General features: G+C 37.1%; 1 protein-coding gene across 6 annotated transcripts in view; it reads left to right on the top strand.

Moving 5' to 3' along the window:
• Positions 1 to 19001, top strand: part of TMTC1 (transmembrane O-mannosyltransferase targeting cadherins 1) — a 289639-nt gene that overhangs the window by 265428 nt on the left and 5210 nt on the right. For 2 of the 6 annotated variants that reach the window (XR_005218412.1, XR_005218411.1), the window contains exons 18-20: positions 199 to 321; positions 2929 to 3006; positions 15355 to 15882. Coding sequence is in view for 4 of the 6 variants with exons in the window: in XM_037846481.1 (XP_037702409.1) it covers positions 199 to 321; positions 2929 to 3006; positions 15355 to 15495 (342 nt within the window). In the remaining 2 variants the exon portion in view is untranslated. Of the gene's footprint in view, positions 1 to 198; positions 322 to 2928; positions 3007 to 15354; positions 18823 to 19001 lie in introns of those variants that run through there. The other 4 variants (XM_037846481.1, XM_037846484.1, XM_037846482.1 and 1 more) reach the window with 2 other exon arrangements.

Below are 19001 nucleotides of genomic sequence, written 5' to 3' on the forward strand. Positions count from 1 at the left end.
CAGGGCCACATCATTTCTTTTGAGAAAGTCAGGAAAAATAAATAATGTGCTTTCATTCTCACCCCACTACACCATATGACATACCACTATTTGACATGCCAGCTAATACAGAGCAACAAAAAGTACAAGTTTTATCTTTAAAGTTATTTTTTCTTTGTCAGTCTGCTTTTAGTCTGTCTTAATTTCCAATCTCTGCAGGCACTTGATGCTATAGACAAGGCCCTCCAGCTGAAACCAAAGGACCCTAAAGTCATATCTGAACTTTTTTTCACAAAAGGAAACCAACTAAGGGAGCAGAACCTCCTCGACAAAGCTTTTGAGGTATTAACCCTTAATGAAATTATGTTAAATTCATGGATTAAAATTAGTACTCCATAAATCTTTAATAAAGCATATACAGTAAAATCTAATTGGCATATGTATGGAATGGATTTTCTGATAAATTGACATAATATTTTAAGTTTATATTTTATAATTGAGCCTCTGGTTTTTGGTTATTCAGAGTCCTGCAATATCTCTCTATTATTTTCTGAATTATCACCTTTAATTTGTCATTTGAAGCATTCCCCATTTTGAATTCAAACAAGCTTTTCTCCACATACTCCACCACTCTCTCCTCCCTCTCCCTCCCCTTCCCCCCTCCCTCACTCATTCCCTCCCTCTCTCTCTCATTCTCTCCCTGTCTCTCTCTCTCTCTCTCTGCCTCTCTCTTTCTCTCTATCTCTCTATGTCTATCTCTATCTATCTATCTCTGTCTCTGCAGGAATGGTTTAGTGCCTCAGTAGCTCTGGGTGTTTCCACATGTCATTAAAATAGCTGCCCCCAACTTGAGTAGATTCCCACTCATCCACCAAAACACAGCACATGTCTCTCTCCCTTGGGAAGCCCTTCCTGACCACCCCTGCTCCCGTGACCTTGTTTCTTTTGAACTCTTAAAACCCTTACTGTTTCTAGCAGTCATTTGAAAGTGTCATGTATTACATTGCATTATTAGATATCTATCTATCTCCATCTTTCTCTCTCTCTCTCTCTCTCTCCATGTATATGTATATATGCATGTATGTGTGTGTGTGTGTGCATGTTTTATCTCCCCAGTTAGATTGGATTCCCCTTGAAGAGAGGGACTGCTTCCTTCTGTGTTCTATAACATAGGGTCTTGCATCTTAGAGATTTTTCAATATGTAGTGCTTTAAAATAAAATTTATATGCAGTTTGAAATCAAGAAGATATTTACAAACATAAATAGAAGTGATTCAGAAATACCAGACTTTATCCTTGTTTCTGACAAAGACATGACTGGGATTAATGAAATCATAAGATTATACAAATTATATTATGGACAAAGAAAAATTCCAAATGATGTAATTATGCGTGAAAATAAACAAGTGAGTGGCTTTTAAAACACAGGTAAAGATATTTGGAAAAACTAATTTGCATGTGAACCCTTAAAATCACAATGGAGGTATGTTTGAGGCAGAAATTATGGATTTTTCTTTACCTGGTGAACATTTTCAATACCAGCTTTCTGAAGTTATTATTTATAACTAACATCATAATTTCATTAAGCATATTTATAATTTATCTATGTTTATCTGTATCTTATATACTGTATTGAAAAGTATTTTCCAGTGCTTGACCCATGGATCAAATAACCATTATATAGGGGCTAGATTTATGATGAGTAGAAATAGGCCACTGGGCTAATCACAACTAAAACATGTTAGCATTTCTGTGTATGATTCACATGGATTAAATAAATTAATCTTCATAACAATCATAAGAAAGGTGTGATCATTGCCACCATCTTACAGGTGAGTAAACTGAGACCCAGAGTCATGTGCCTTGTTCAAAGTCTCACAAGGGGTGAGAGAGCCAGGATTTAAACCCAGGCTCTTAACAGCTACAATACACTCCCATCTCTGTGGATATAAATTAATCTCAAGAGATACAGCCTACACATTTATTTTAGCAGCTTTTCAAGAGTGTTGGTTTTCATCATTTGTTCCTTTCTCCAAAAACTGAAGTAGAGGAGGGACAGATCTGATTCTGTTTAATTTATGGTTCTGTTCGGTTGGATTCTTGCTAATGAACATAGCAAGGAACTTTAAAATATATGCAGAGCTACTTAGCTTTTTCATTGAAGGCAACACTCTTAGCCTTTGGCTCTATTTATGTTGCTCCCTCTTAAAATCAAGACTCAGTGGTGAGCACACCCTTGATGCAAAACAATATATAAAATATTAGAAATACATCTCACAGACATTACATTTAATTGGATACATGTTATTCAGGCAAAAGAAAATACTTGAGGAAATACAAAACAATAAAATAAAAAAGAAATACTAGGTGACTCTACTCAAACATTTGAAAACATTTCATATGGTAGAAGAAAAAGAAAGACTTTTAATGATTTACACTACCTCCCAGTGAAATAGATATCCTTAAAGAAGTAATGCGCATCCTATCACTGCAATGTTTAAATACTTGTTTAAACATAGTCTGAGATTATTAAAAAGGGGATAGTACACCAGGGTTAAGCTACTTAGGAAACTACTCTAAGAGTCTATGATTATAAGAAGATTTTTCTTACAAACTCCTTTATAAGGAAAAGGCCAAAAAGCAGGGTTTTTGTTTTGTTTTGTTTTGTTTTGTTTTTTGCAGGTTAATGCCAACATACATCTTCAGTCTCTTTAAGTCCAGAGGTTAGCTATGCAGGAAAATTACACATTTCAGTTTCCTCCACTTTAGAAACATCAACTTTGAAAAATGACAGAAATAACCAGGGTCACATATAAACTAGTAGTTGGTAGTTTCGTTGTATTAACCATTTAAATGTTTACACATGAAGAAAATGGTTTCACACAATCCTGTAGTGTTAAAGATGGGTTCTTGTTTCCTTACCTGAAGATATTTCTGATTTTTTTTTAGAGCTATAAAGCAGCTGTGGAACTAAATCCAGATCAAGCACAGGCCTGGATGAACATGGGTGGAATCCAACACATAAAAGTAGGAGAAATGATTCATTTCTGCGTGGACTGGGTTTCTCCCTGGGTGTTCTCTTTCTGTCTTTCTTCTCTCTTAAACGATTGAGAAACTATTATTAATTTCCTCTTTGGATTATTTGAATACCATAAACACAGGTGTTTAAAAATCAGGCTAGCACAGTTTAGGTTCACTTTGTGTTAACTAGATATTGAATATCACGATTACATTTTTTTTAAATAAATATATTAATTAAATTCCCTGATTGTACTAGTCAAAAAGAAAACTGTCTGTGCTTAAGAGAAGCATCATCAGATAGCAGATAACATCTGTTTATGTGAGCTAGAGCCATGTTGGAGCTTTTATAGCGTATTTTAGCTTGTTTTCCTGGCACCTTGACTCCTGTCAAGACTAAAGTATTTCCTTAACTATGATTTTCCTTTTCCTTACATCTAATGTATCTTTTATTCCCTAACCTTTTACTGAAAAACAAGCTTGTGGTTTTGTTTTTGTTTCTGTTTTTGTTTTCCCCAAAAAACAAAGCTACCTTTGGCTGAGTCTTCTCGCCAAAGAGGATTAAAAATGATCCCTGGGCAGACTGTTGTCTATAACTATTAAAATCAAAGATTTACCATCATTTATTCATTCATCCATTCATTGGGAAAATGTTTATGGAGAGCATCCTATGTGCCAGGTACTGTTCTAGACACCGGGAACATAGCAGTGAATAGACAAAACTTCATGCCCTTGTTGAACTAACATCCTAGTAGGGGGTGACAGAAAATAAATAAACGCATACATATACATACATACATACATAAAACATAAAATATATACTATATCAGATGGCAATAGGTGCTGTGGAAGAAAAAAGAAAGAAGAAAGGGAATGCCAAGGGCTAAGGGCTGCAATTTTAAATTAAAGTGGTTAGAGAACAATTCAGTAAAAAATGGCATTTGAGTACAAACCTGAAGGGAGCAAGACATGTCAAAATAGGGGAAAGCATGTGCAAAAGTCCTGAGTTAGGAGGGTGCCTCTTATGCTGGAAGAAGAGTGAGGGAGCTGTGTGGCTGAGACAGAGCAAGCAAAAGGAGATGGTTGAAGCTGAGGTCTGAGAAGTCTTAGCCACCAGATCATGCAGGGTCCTGAAGGGGATTAGAGGGACTTTGGCTTTTGTGCCAAATGAATCGGGGTCCTTATAGGGCTCTGAGCAGAGAAATGTCATGGTCTGACAGATTCTTAAAGGATCGCTCTGGTTTAGCTAACCTATTTTCAGGCTGCTTCTCTCCCAGTCTCTGCACTGATAAAATAGATGTGTAGTGATAAGAATGTAAACAAAGTACTAGTAGGGTTTATTATTATGTAGAAACTGGTCATTCTCACAAATACAACAAACCAAAAGATGACCCATGGCTGTGTAGATGGGAAAGGATAATAGGACTGTAACTGACAGTCTTGATCCAATAGAGGATTATAGATGGCGAATCTAAGCACACCATTTATCAGAGCCCAATAACCCAAACTTTTATATTAATGATGTTCTAGGGTTCTAGCAATATCTGGTTGGGAAACATAGAATGAACTTAATTTAAAGCAGTGAAATAATAACTTAAAATATTATAAATGGTATGTCAAAAAGTTACGTTTTCAAATAATATGCTTAATACATTTTCAAATGGAGTATGCATTTAAAGCAATAGGTTCAATTATTAATTACAAAAATTAACAATTTTGGGGGGACACTACAGAGTGTCCCAAAAGTCTGGAAATACAGAAGAAATGTATTTCCTCTGTATTGAACTTTTTTCAGATGAACAAGTGAACCCATTGCTTTAAATTTAGTTATTTCCCCTGAAAGGTGACTGGAGATTGAAGAAAGATTTATTGAGTGTATTATTTAAAAATGTAACTAACCCACTGACTGAAAATACATGTATCCTATGTTTTTCACCTTTGCGGATTTAGGTTGAACCATACAAAGTTGCCATGTTCGATTTTCAAAAACGGTCTAATATTAGTGAATTCATAAGATTCGATCTAACATAAATATATAGATCAGGCACATGGGTTTGATGTGATAATTCTGATATCAATATTAGGATGCAGAATTATTATTATGAAGCCTTAAAGAACAACCATTACCTTTGTGTGTCTTTTTCGTTGCCAGGTAGTGTGTGTAACAGGTAGTGTTAGCCCAGTCCTGGGCCTAACGCCTTCCTTGAGCCTGGGCGAAGCTCAGGAGGGACTTGAGGGCTGTGGTAAGGCTGAGGGTTGGGATGAGGCTTTGTGAAGAACAAAGAGATGGAGAAGGAGGAGTGAGCATCATGGTTGGTTGTTCTTGCTCATACTATTTGGTAGTAAAAGACAGTACTTTTTGTAAAGTTTGATATAAGATGAAATGGGTAGATCGCGAAATCTACAATACAGGCTTTATAAAGAAAGAGTAGCATCAGCTAAGCCAAGTTGTAATGGTCTCTGCAATGCTGTGTTATGACAATAATGTACACTTTCTAGAACAGCACTGTCCAACAGAACTGTTTGTGATGACGGAAATGTTCTATATTTGTGCTGCTGTCTAATGCAGTAGACACCAGCCACATGTTGCGGCTAAGCCCTTGAAATGTGCTAGTGCAACTTGGGAACTGAATTCTTAATTGTTTTATTAATTTAAATTTTATATAACCACATATGGCCAATGGTTATCATATTAGCGAAGCTGTAGAAATTGGATAATTCAAATTCCCTATATACCATCTAGTAAATTCTGGATATTGAATTAAAGGATGTAACTTTTTAAAATAAGGCTTTCAGTCTAATCAATAAAAGAATGATTTGAGGGAGGGAAGAAGAACTTTATGACTAGGTTGAATGGAAGGATAGAGAAGCCTGGTAATAAAACAGGAGGATGCCGTGGCACCGGGGAAATCCACACACTAAATTCAGGGAAATCAGCTGCAGGAGAAACATTGTGAGAGCAGTCTAACAACTACAAATGTGTAGTTGTCTGCATGTATGTGCTAAGTTTAATAAACATCAGAAGATACTTGGAAGACAAATGCTTAAGTTGAAAAAAAATAGTAACTGAATGTGGCAAATTCAATTTCTCACATGTTCAGAATTCTGTTTAGCCTCTTATCAGAGTCACTGTTCATAATCATAAAAATGGAAAGAAAAAAGAAACTTTAAGCTTTTCATTTGAGCACTTGTCAGAGCCTGAAGATTCTCAATGGACACTTGCTTGTTCTGTCGTCTCCACTCTCCTTTTCACCTGTGTGACAAGGGAATGCTTTAAGCCATAGACGATCTTTGCACAGAGCCTGGATAATCATTTACTACTACTGATATCACACTGAGGGCTCGCTACGTGGCAGGCACGATCTAAGCTCTTTGCCCCTATTAACTCATTTGGAAAACAGTTAAGTATTCGGTAAATATTGGTTGCTAGCTGCTGTATAATACTTTCATTCCAAAACATACTGTTTTTATTTGAGATTGAAATTTAGGGAATAACCGTTTTTCATCCACATGAAGCTATAACTGGAGAATGAAAAAGAGCAAATTAATATTTTTGAAATGGAGAGAACTTAATTCTGAAATTTTGCAGGACGCAGATCTGAAATAGGGCAGACCAAATAAAAGAAATAAATTAGTAGCAGAAAGGGATTGGGAAAAGTTAATAGTTGTGGCTGATTAGCCACGAAACATCTGGACGAGGTTCACATCCATGGTTGTCAGTTAGGGAAGCATTAAACAAAGCAGATGGAGGCCAACAGAGGGTAGGGACAGTGTGTCAGCAGGTCAGGAGTGACTGTCTTCCCTCTTGTGGTAGGGGTATCCAGCAAGTGTTCAGAATAGTCACACTGAGGGGGCGGGGCAAGATGGCGGACTGGTGAGCTGTATGTTTTAGTTACTCCTCCAGGGAAGTAGGTAGAAAGCCAGGAACTGCGTGGACTGGACACCACAGAGCAATCTGACTTTGGGCATACTTCATACAACACTCATGAAAATGTGGAACTGCTGAGATCAGCAAAATCTGTAAGTTTTTGCGGCCAGGGGACCCGCACCCCTCCCCGCCAGGCTCAGTCCCGTGGGAGGAGGGGCTGTCAGCTCTGGGAAGGAGAAGGGAGAACTGCAGTGGCTGCTCTTATCGGAAACTCATTCTACTGATCCAGACTCCAACCATAGATAGACTGAGACCAGACACCAGAGAATCCGGGAGCAGCCAGCCCAGCGGCGAAGTGAGAGGGATAGCAAAAACAGCAAGAAAAACACAAAAATAAAAGCAGAGGCTTTTTGGAGTTCTGGTGAACATAGAAAGGGGAAGGGCAGTGCTCAGGCCCTGAGGCTCATATGCAAATCCAGAAGAAAAACCATCTCTCTGCCCCCTGGACCTTTCCTTAATGGCCCTAATTGCTTTGTCTCTTAGCATTTCAATAAACCATTAGATCTGCAAGGAGGGTCCTTTTTTTTTTTTTTATCTTTTTTTTTTTCTTTTTCTAAAACAATTACTCTAAGAAGCCCAAAACAGAAAGCCTCAAAGACTTGCAATTTCGGCAGGTCAAGACAAGAGCAGAACTAAGAGAGCTCTGAGACAAAAGGCAATAATCCAGTGGCTGAGAAAATTCACTGAACACCACAACTTCCCAAGAAAAGGGGGGCGTCCACTCACAGCCATCATCCTGGTGGACAGGAAACACTCCTGCCTGTCTCTGGCCCCATAGCCCAGAGCTGCCCCAGACAACCCAGTGTGACAGAAGTGCTTCAAATAACATGCACACACCACAAAATCGGGCAAGGACATTACCCGTCCATGCACCCTCAGCTGGTTGTCCCAGAGTTGGGAAGGCGGAGCCGTGTGAATTAACATGCCCTATTCAGCCATCCTTTCAGCAGACTGGGAGCCTCCCTACACAGCCCTGCAGCCTGGGGGGAACAGCACTCACCTGTGACATAGCACAGCCATCCTCAACAGAGGACCTACGGGTGCATGGCCTGGAAGAGGGACCCACTCGCAAGTCTCAGGGGCCATACGCCAATACCAAGGACTTGTGGGTCAGCGGCAGAGACAAACTGTGGCAGAACTGAACTGAAGGATTAGACTATTGCAGCAGCTTTAAAACTCTAGGATCACCAGGGAGATTTGATTGTTAGGGCCACCCCACCTCCCTGACTGCCCAGAAACATGCCCCATATACAGGGCGGGCAACACCAACTACACACGCAAGCTTGGTACACCAATTGGACCTCACAAGACTCACTCCCCCACTCACCACAAGGACAAAGTGAGGGAGAACTGGCTTGAGGGGAACAGGTGGCTCGTGGATGCCACCTTCTGGTTAGTTAGAGAAAGTGTACTCCACGAAGCTGTAGATCTGACAAATTAGAGATAAGGATTTCAATTGGTCTACAAATCATAAAAGAACCCTATCAAGTTAAGCAAATGCCAAGAGGCCAAAAAAAGCACAAAATTTTAAAGCATCTGAAAAAAAACACACGACATGGATAACCCAAGCCCAAGCACCCAAATCAAAACATCACAGGAGACACAGTACCTGGAGCAATTAATCAAGGAACTAAAGATGGATGACAAGACCATGGCACAGGATATAAAGGACATGAAGAAGAGCATGGCACAGGATATAAAGGACATGAAGAAGAGCATGGCGCAGGATATAAAGGACATCAAGAAGACCCTAGAAGAGCTTAAAAAAGACATTGCAAGAGTAAATAAAAAAAATGGATGATCTTATGGAAATTCAAGAAATTGTTGACCAAATTAAAAAGATTCTGGACACTCATAGTACAAGACTAGAGGAAGCTGAACAACGAATCAGTGACCTGGAAGATGACAGAACAGTAAATGAAAGAACAAAAGAAAGAATGGGGAAAAAAATCAAAAAAAATCAAAATGGACCTCAGGGATATGATAGGTAATATAAAACATCCAAATATAAGACTCATTGGTGTTCCAGAAGGGGAAGAGAAGAGTAAAGGTCTAGGAAGAGTATTCAAAGAAATTGTTGGGGAAAACTTCCCAAATCTTCTAAACACCATAGATACACAATTCTAAATGCCCAGCCAACTCCAAACAGAATAAATCCAAATAAACCCACTCCGAGACATATTCTGATCACACTGTCAAATACGGAAGAGAAGGAGCAAGTTCTGAAAGCAGCAAGAGAAAAGCAATTCACCACATACAAAGGAAACAGCATAAGACTAAGTAGTGACTACTCAGCAGCCACCATGGAGGTGAGAAGGCAGTGGCATGACATATTTAAAATTCTGAGTGAGAAAAATTTCCAACCAAGAATACTTTATCCAGCAAAGCTCTCCTTCAAATTTGAGAGAGACCTTAAATTTTCACATACAAGCAAATGCTGAGAGAATATGCTAACAAGAGACCTGCCCTACTGGAGATACTGACGGGAGCCCTACAGACAGAGAAGCAAAGAAAGGAGAAAGAGACATGAAGAAAGGTTCAGTACTAAAGAGATTCATTATGGGTACATTAAAGGATATTAATAGAGAGAGGGAAAAATATATATGACAAACATAAACCAAAGGATAAGATGGCTGATTCAAGAAATGTCTTCACAGTTATAATGTTGAATGTAAATGGATTAAACTCCCCAATTAAAATATATAGATTCGCAGAATGGATCAAAAAAAAATGAACCATCAATATCTTGCATACAAGAGACTCATCTTAGACACAGCGACACAAAGAAATTGAAAATGAAAGGATGGAAAAAAATATTTCATGCAAGCTACACCCAAAAGAAAGCAGGTGTAGCAATATTAATCTCAGATAAAATAGACTTTAAATGCAAGGATGTTAATGAGAGACAAAGAAGGCCACTACATACTAATAAAAGGGGCAATTCAATAAGAAGAAATAACAATCATAAATGTTTATGTACCCAGTCAAGGGGCCACAAAATACATGAGAGAAACACTGGGAAAACTAAAGGAAGCAATCCATATTTCCACAAAAATTGTGGAAGTCTTCAACACGTCACTCTCTCCTATAGATAGATCAACCAGACAGAAGACCAATAAGGAAATTGAAAACCTAAACAGTCTGATAAATGAATTGGATTTAACAGACATATATAGAACATTACATCCCAAATCACCAGGATACACATTCTTCTCTAGTGATCATGGAACTTTCTCCAGAATAGATCATACACTGGGACATAAAACAAGCCTCAATAAATTTAAAAAGATTGAAATTATTCAAAGCACATTCTCTGACCACAATGGAATACAATTAGAAGTTAATAACCATCAGAGACTTAGAAAATTCACAAATACCTGGAGGTTAAACAACACACTCCTAAACAACCAGTGGGTTAAAGAAGAAATAGCAAGAGAAATTGCTAAATATATAGAGACGAATGAAAATGAGAACACAACATACCAAAACCTATGGGATGCAGCAAAAGCAGTACTGAGGGGGAAATTTATAGCACTAAACACATATATTAAAAAGGAAGAAAGAGCCAAAATCAAAGAACTAATGGATCAACTGAAGAAGCTAGACAATGAACAGCAAACCAATCCTAAACCAAGTAGAAGAAAAGAAATAATGAGGATTAAAGCAGAAATAAATGACACAGAGAACAAAAAAACAATAGAGAGGATAAATATCACCAAAAGTTGGTTCTTTGAGAAGATCAACAAGACTGACAAGCCCCTAGCTAGACTGACAAAATCAAAAAGAGAGAAGACCCATATAAACAAAATAATGAATGAGAAAGGTGACATTACTGCGGATCCCAAAGAAATTAAAAAAATTATAAGAGGATACTATGAACAACTGTATGGCAACAAACTGGATAACGTAGAGGAAATGGACAATTTCCTGGAAACATATGAACAACCTAGACTGACCAGAGAAGAAACAGAAGACCTCAACCAACCAATCACAAGCAAAGAGATCCAATCAGTCATCAAAAATCTTCCCACAAATAAATGCCCAGGGCCAGATGGCTTCACAGGGGAATTCTCTCAAACTTTCCAAAAAGAACTGACACCAATCTTACTTAAACTCTTTGAAAACATCAAAGAAAATGGAACACTATCTAACTCATTTTATGAAGCTAACATCAATCTAATACCAAAACCAGGCAAAGATGCTACAAAAAAGGAAAACTACCGGCCAATCTCCCTAATGAATATAGATGCAAAAATCCTCAACAAAATACTTGCAAATCGAATCCAAAGACACATTAAAAAAATCATGCACCATGACCAAGTGGGGTTCATTCCAGGCATGCGAGGGTGGTTCAACATAAGAAAATCAATGTATTACAATACTTTAAGAAATCAAAAGGGAAAAATCAAATGATCATCTCAATAGATGCTGAAAAAGCATTCGACAAAATCCAACATCCCTTTTTGATAAAAACACTTCAAAAGGTAGGATTTGAAGGAAACTTCCTCAATATGATAAAGAGAATATATGAAAAACCCACAGCCAGCATAGTACTCAATGGTGAGACACTGAAAGCCTTCCCTCTAAGATCAGGAACAAGACAAGGATGTCCACTGTCACCACTGTTATTCAACATTGTGCTGGAAGTGCTAGCCAGGGCAATCCGGCAAGACAAAGAAATAAAAGGCATCCAGATTGGAAAGGAAGAAGTAAAACTGTCATTGTTTGCAGTTGATATGATCTTATATCTGGAAAACCCTGAGAAATCGACAATACAGCTACTAGAGCTAATAAACAAATTCAGCAAAGTAGCGGGATACAAGATTAATGCACATAAGTCAGTAATGTTTCTATATGCTAGAAATGAACAAACTGAAGAGACACTCAAGAAAAAATACCATTTTCAATAGCAGCTAAAAAAATCAAATACCTAGGAATAAACTTAACCAAAGATGTAAAAGACCTATACAAAGAAAACTACATAACTCCCTACTAAAAGAAATAGAAGGGGACCTTAAAAGATGGAAGAATTTTCAATGTTCATGGATTGGAAGGCTAAATGTCATTAAGAGGTCAATTCTACCCAAACTCATTTACAGATTCAATGCAATCCCAATCAAAATTCCAACAACCTACTTTGCAGACTTGGAAAAGCTAGTTATCAAATTTATTTGGAAAGGGAAGATGCCTCAAATTGCTAAAGACACTCTAAAAAAGAAAAACAAAGTGGGAGGACTTACACTCCCTGACTTTGAAGCTTATTATAAAGCCACAGTTGTCAAAACAGCATGGTACTGGCACAAAGATAGACATAGTGATCAATGGAATCGAATTGATAATTCGGAGATAGACCCCCAGATCTATGGCCGACTGATCTTTCATAAGGCCCCCAAAGTTACTGAACTGGGTCATAATGGTCTTTTCAACAAATGGAGCTGGGAGAGCTGGCTATCCATATCCAAAGGAATGATAGAGGACCCCTACCTCACACCCTACACAAAAATTAACTCAAAATGGACCAAAGATCTCAATATAAAAGAAAAAGTACCATAAAACTCCTAGAAGATAATGTAGGGAAACATCTTCAAGACCTTGTATTAGGCGGCCACTTCCTAGACTTTATACCCAAAGCAGAAGCAAGAAAAGAAAAAAATAGATAAATGGGAACTCCTCAAGCTTAGAAGTTTCTGTATCTGAAAGGAATTTCTCAAAAAGGTAAAGAGACAGCCAATTCAATGGGAAAAAATTTTTGGAAACCATGTATCTGACAAAAGACTGATATCTTGCATATATAAAGAAATCCTACAACTCAATGACGATAGTACAGAGACCCCAATTATAAAATAGGCAAAAGATATAAAAAGACAGTTCCCTGAAGAGGAAATACAAATGGCCAAGAAACATGAAAAAATGTTCAGCTTCACTAGCTATTAGAGAGATGCAAATTAAGACCACAATGAGATACCATCTCACACCAATTAGAATGGCTGCCATTAAACAAACAGGAAGCTACAAATGCTGGAGGGGATGTGGAGAAATTGGAACTCTTATTCATTGTTGGTGGGACTGTATAATGGTTCAGCCACTCTGGAAGTCAGTCTGGCAGTTCCTTAGAAAACTAGATATAGAGTTACCCTTCGATCCAGCGATTGCACTTCTCGGTATATACCCGGAAGATCGGAAAGCAGTGACATGAACAGATATCTGCACGCCAATGTTCATAGCAGGATTATTCGCAATTGCCAAGAGATGGAAACAACCCAAATGTCCTTCAACAGATGAGATGATAAATAAAATGTGGTATATACACACGATGGAATACTACATGGCAGTAAGAAGGAATGATGTGAAACATATGACATGGATGAACCTTGAAGACATAATGCTGAGTGAAATAAGCCAGGCACAAAAAGAGAAATATTATATGCTACCACTAATGTGAACTTTGAAAAATGTAAAACAAATGGTTTATAATGTAGAATGTAGGGGAACTAGCGATAGAGAGCAATTAAGGAAGAGGGAACAATAATCCAATAAGAACAGATAAGCTATCGTGGGTAAATTTAACATTCTGGGAATCCCTAGGAATGACTATGGTCTGTTTATTTGTGATGGGTATAGTAGGAACAAGTTCACAGAAATGTTGCTATATTAGGTTACTTTCTTGGGGTAGAGTAGGAACTTGTTGAAAGTAAAGTAGTTATCTTAGGTTAGTTGTCTTTTTCTTACTCCCTTGTTATGGTCTCTTTGAAATGTTCTTTCATTGTATGTTTTTTAAAAAATTTTTTAATTTTTTTTATTTTTTATACAGTTGGTTTAAAAAAAAAGTTTAAAAAAAATCTTTTCAATATGTACATGAACAAAAAGTAGTTTCCTGTAAAGCAGTTGTCATATTCTCAGCTATCATATAATGCATTCCTAAAATTGTCCTACAAAGAGAATGCATCCAACACTGAGGAGATATTCTGGTTCTTCTTCCCACGATCCATCTCAAAATTTACAAAATAATCACCAATCTATATATGGTGATAATCTCCATAAGTAAAAACCTGTGGGCCAAAACAAAGGGATAACTTGGATATATTGATCTTCATGAGGCCTTCTTTAGTTTTTAATTCTTTAATCAAGGTGCCTTAAATCATGGCTAAGTGTTTCCTTTTTTGGTCTCATATAGATTACTTTTAGGTCAAAGTGTGTCAGTAAATTTTTAGGTCATGTCCCAAGATACTCTCTTGTTTGTCAAAGATTCACAATGTCTAATCCACCCTAGATCTTCTGTTTGCACCTGTACCTAAAAGAGGATATCTCTCCAGATTCCTCTCCCTGTCCTGGAAGAAGATGCTATTTATTATTGGTTACTCAGTGTTTGTGTTGTTTGGTTGCCCAGTGTCCTCAGTTATCTGATGATTAACAGCTTTACATATTATACAAGAGTGGGAGCAAAACTCTATATTTCTGTGTCCTAAATTGAAGGCAGAAGTTTGCTTACATTTTCTAAAGAAGACCCAAGTAAGTGAAATTTTAAAAGCTGTTTAAATTGCCATTTAATAAACTCAGTAAAGACTTGTTTTTAAACTAAACTTCTTCAAAACCAAGAGAGTTAATGCTTCTAAATGACCACAAAAAATTCCATTTGAAGATAAGGAGATGGACAGACTTGCCTTGAACAAAAAAGAATAAAAGACATATTCATATTTAATTAATCATTACAATAATTATTGATAGTGAATGTGTATGAACATTTTGACATATGTGGATTATGTTTAAAAAATTGAGTACACTGTTACTAAAAAAAGGCAACAAAAAAAAAGAATATTCACACTCCTTGGATATTGGGTAAATCTTACACTATTATTCTCATCAGTTCTTTTCATCTGATAAAAACTTTCATTGCATTTTCATTAAATCCTCCATTAGGTAAAAATTGCCCTTACATGTGTGTGTGTGTTTTTTAAGTTAAGGATTAGAATAACTCCTACCACTAAGCAAGTATAATCGATAGCTAAACTATTTCATTATTACTCTTATAGTTTGAAAAAACATTTCTTTTTCCCTCTTTCTCTCTCAATAACTTGACTCTCCAGCCACGGCCCCATCTGATGAGAGAGGAACGGTGAGAACACCATGAAACTCTAGGGGAACACTGTGAAATGATAACTCATACCTTGCGTTAGTAGAATTGAAAATCTTGTTTTCCTGACATTTAACCTTATTGTACAACTCTTATCCTTCACATTCTCCAGCTGGTCTGGTACTTAAATGGATTCTCTAACAGCACCAATGGATAAGGATAGAATTACCCAGGCAGGAGGGTTCCTTATGAGACATTAATGTTATGCTGGGCAGAGGGTCTGTTTCTTAGACTCCCCATTCTCTGACAGAACATTCTGGAGATGAGAATATAATTGTTCCCTTCTTTCTCCCCACAGGGAAACTATGTGTCTGCAAGAGCTTATTATGAGAGAGCCTTACAGCTGGTTCCAGACAGCAAATTACTGAAGGAAAACTTTGCCAAATTGGATCGCCTAGAAAAACGATTACGAGAAGTTAGAGAAAAGGATCAAACGTAGCTGCGTTTTGACCCAGTCTTTTGGGACAAAGTTGGTGCCTCTGGAAGAGGAAAAAGTGATGGAAGCCTTTGCTTTCACATCAGCAGGGACGTAACTAATGCAGCTTTCCTCTCCCTTGAGTTCAAGGTGGCACATTTTAGGATACCTGCTAATAACCCTGTGCTGAGACTTGCATTTCCATGAAAGAAGATGAAAAAGAGCAAGCAAGGCCAAAGAAGTCTGAGAGGGAAGGAAAACAACAGCTACACATTTTATAGATTTTTATTTGGTTTAACTCCAAGTTTCCCTTCATATGTTTTTCTGTTTTTGCAACCTGGAGATCTAATTTCATTTTTTTAGTTTAGTCTTTTAAGTCCCAGAAATATAGAAGCTGGAAATGCTATAAAGGTAGAGCATCTATTCTTTATAGGATGAGAACTTTCAAAGAGCATACATTTTCTGGGGGAAACCATTTGGGAAATTCTACTAAGAGGTGGCTCATTTAATTCTCCAGTACCAGAAATGAATGTCTTTGTTTGAAACTTCTGGGATATGTGGGGGAAATAGCCATTGTTAAGTAAGCTTTATGTAATATCACCTGAAGGATATTACTAGAACCCTACTGAGAAATACATTAAATTTCTCTGATGTAAGTTTTTCCCAGTGCCTAGTATCTCAAAAGGGAAGCTTCTGGAATTGTGTTTGGATATCCTTGCTCCTAGGGGAAAATCAAGGAACTTGGTACCCCTAATTCTTTGTGGAAATGTTTAAAATTTTAAAAATTTCATTACAAGTACTACTAGAGTAGTGATTCTGCTCTAAAATTTCAGAAGTGCTTTTAAAATCATAAATGTTCCCACCTCCAAATATATTATTTTGGTGGGGAAAAATAGTATATTCTATATGAAAAATATTAAAGATATTAACTGAGAGAAATGTCCTACTTTATTATCTTAATGTTCAGACATTGTGAGATTTATTATTTTTTTGAAAAATATATTTAGCCATTGAGGAATCTTTACAATATATCACAGAAAACTTAATAGACTCGAACTAAATGGAAAGAAAGAGAGATCTATTTATTTGTCTGCCTAGGCTTAATGAGAATTCTGTGTTTAGAACATGAGAGATGGAAACCTGGAATCCTTGGTTCTGTATTTTTAATTTGGGAAATTTCATGGAAAATCCTCAAAAAACCTGGGAAAATAAAGTCTGAATTCATAATAAAAATATATATATATATATATTTATATTGAAAAGATGGGGAAGGCAAAGATAAGCTTACAATTTGGACATTTATTTTTTAGTGTTATTTATTTCTTAAGTTATAGAGTATTTAATATATATATACACACACTTTTTTTGTACGTAGTACTTTTAATACTAGCTTTCAAAACTGAGCAGATAAAAAATCTAAATCTAAATTATAGTTAAGTTTTAACAGCCCCTCAAAAAACTAGTTTTGATCTTTCACTTGCTAAATCGAAGAAATTAGGAAATTAGGGATCAACCTTCTGTATTTGGGTGGTAATATATTTTGGAAGTAAAGAAGCTGGAACCCTGATTCTGATCTGGTTATGATCATACGAAAATGAACCACTCAGGGCAGTCTCTTCATGGCCTGGAGCAGACATCAAACAGACGTGATAACCTGAAGGCTTGCACCTTTCGCTAGCTCAGGGCAGGGAAAAGGTACTCTGCTTCTTTTCAGTCCAGTGTCAGGAAGCACTGCCCCTGAATGTTCTCATAGTTTTATCAAGTCTAAGTAAAAGGAAGAAAAACTTTTTTAGGAGGGGAGGCTGGGGAAAATATTTTAAATGCAACAAATTACAGAATTTGAATTAGCATGCATCTGGTGTGTGCAGCAATAATCCAATAATGTATACATTACCACTGTGACCTGTTTCTAATAGTCTTTTAATGGGTATGTCATAAATTTATCTAGAATTTTATTTTAAATATTTTCTTCTCCCCAAAATTACACTTCTGTAGTCCTAAAATTTAGTTGTAGAATATCCACCCTGCCCCCAAATAGACAAGTATGAGGCTGTAATTAAAAACAATATCTTGGACTTTATCATAGTACAATAATCTGTAACTGAAACATGGATTTAAAAAGCTAATGAGAAAGACTGAGCTCCAAATTTTGCAAAGCATTTAGGCCTTACTTGAAGTTCTACTAAAGGTGTGAGAGTGTATTTTCTGGAATAATTGAAATGGCAATTAATAGCCTAAAAGTTTCTAAGGGAAAAGGGTCACGGCCTTCAGGAGACTTTCTTTGAGTCTCTCCCTCCCTCCCTCCCTTTCTTCTCCTCCTTCTCCTCCTTCTCCTTTTCCTCCTTTCTCTCTTCTCCCCTCCTCTCCCTCCCCTCCCACACACACCCTTCCTTAGCTCCTTCTCTCTCCCACTCTCTCTCTCCCATCTCATCTCTTGGAACATTAAAAGTAAGCATTGTTTGTTGAATCAGATCTTTTGCCCTTGAGTTAATAGCTTTACTAAGATGTGGCCAATGAAATTGTTTTCACAGTTGAAACAGTGCCTATTATAAAATAATTCAGATTATTTTAAGGCATTAAGTATAGTTTATAACTATTTTTATTTACTCCTTGTAACATGAAATAACACATGGACCTCATCTTTATCAAAATTAAAATGGAGTGCCCAGGCTAGTCCTGTGGCTGCATCCAGTTTGTCCTTCATGAAGACGTGATGGGCATGGGAGTGGATAGCACCTTTGTGAGATGGAGTTGCAGAGCCAACTTCAAGCTCATGTAATCCATGCTGTCCGACGGGACCCCATACTCAGAGGCACTCATCCTTGGTCGAATGCTCTGCTCTCTGTCACCATCTTGAGATTCTCAATAATTTTTGAACAAAGGCTCCCACAATTGCATTTTGGACTAGATCCAAAATTACGTAGCTGATCCTGGGTAGGAGGGAAGGTGGCTGAGGACAGACAGGAGTTGCTTTGGTCTGGCTGAGTACCTGAGCCAAGGGTCAGAGTTTCATTTGTGACTGAGTCGCTCTAAGCAGCAATTGCTGTTCTTCTCAGCTGCCTTTAGAGTTCATCATGTGATATTCCGTCCTCTCCTTCTCCTGGTCTGTCTAACCTGCCCTTCCATCCTGCTTAGCACCATTTCTTCTTCAAAATCCTCTATAAGTGGCAGTTTTTTGGAATGTCCTTTGACATATAAGCCATAAGAATGGTTTCAGAAGCTTATTTTAACCTTAAGAATTATTCAATTAGAATATTTAATAGATGATGTGATAAATGTTGCTTACCTTTTCTTATAAACTAAAAAAAAAAAAAAAACACCAACTAAAATCCCATAGGGGTTAAAAAAAAACAAGGCAAATACTCAGCAGTTGTATTTCAGGATTTTAAAAATTGTTCAGATGTACTCAACCTAGTAATGATATTCAGAAAACATGGTTCAGTGATGTTATAAGGCGAACTAAACCAAAGATTCAACTATCTTGGAGGAAAGGAAATTTTATTTTATGGAATACTGAGATATATTCCCTA

Source organism: Choloepus didactylus, chromosome 8 (assembly GCF_015220235.1).
Source record: "Choloepus didactylus isolate mChoDid1 chromosome 8, mChoDid1.pri, whole genome shotgun sequence".
NCBI classification, from domain to species: domain Eukaryota; kingdom Metazoa; phylum Chordata; class Mammalia; order Pilosa; family Megalonychidae; genus Choloepus; species Choloepus didactylus.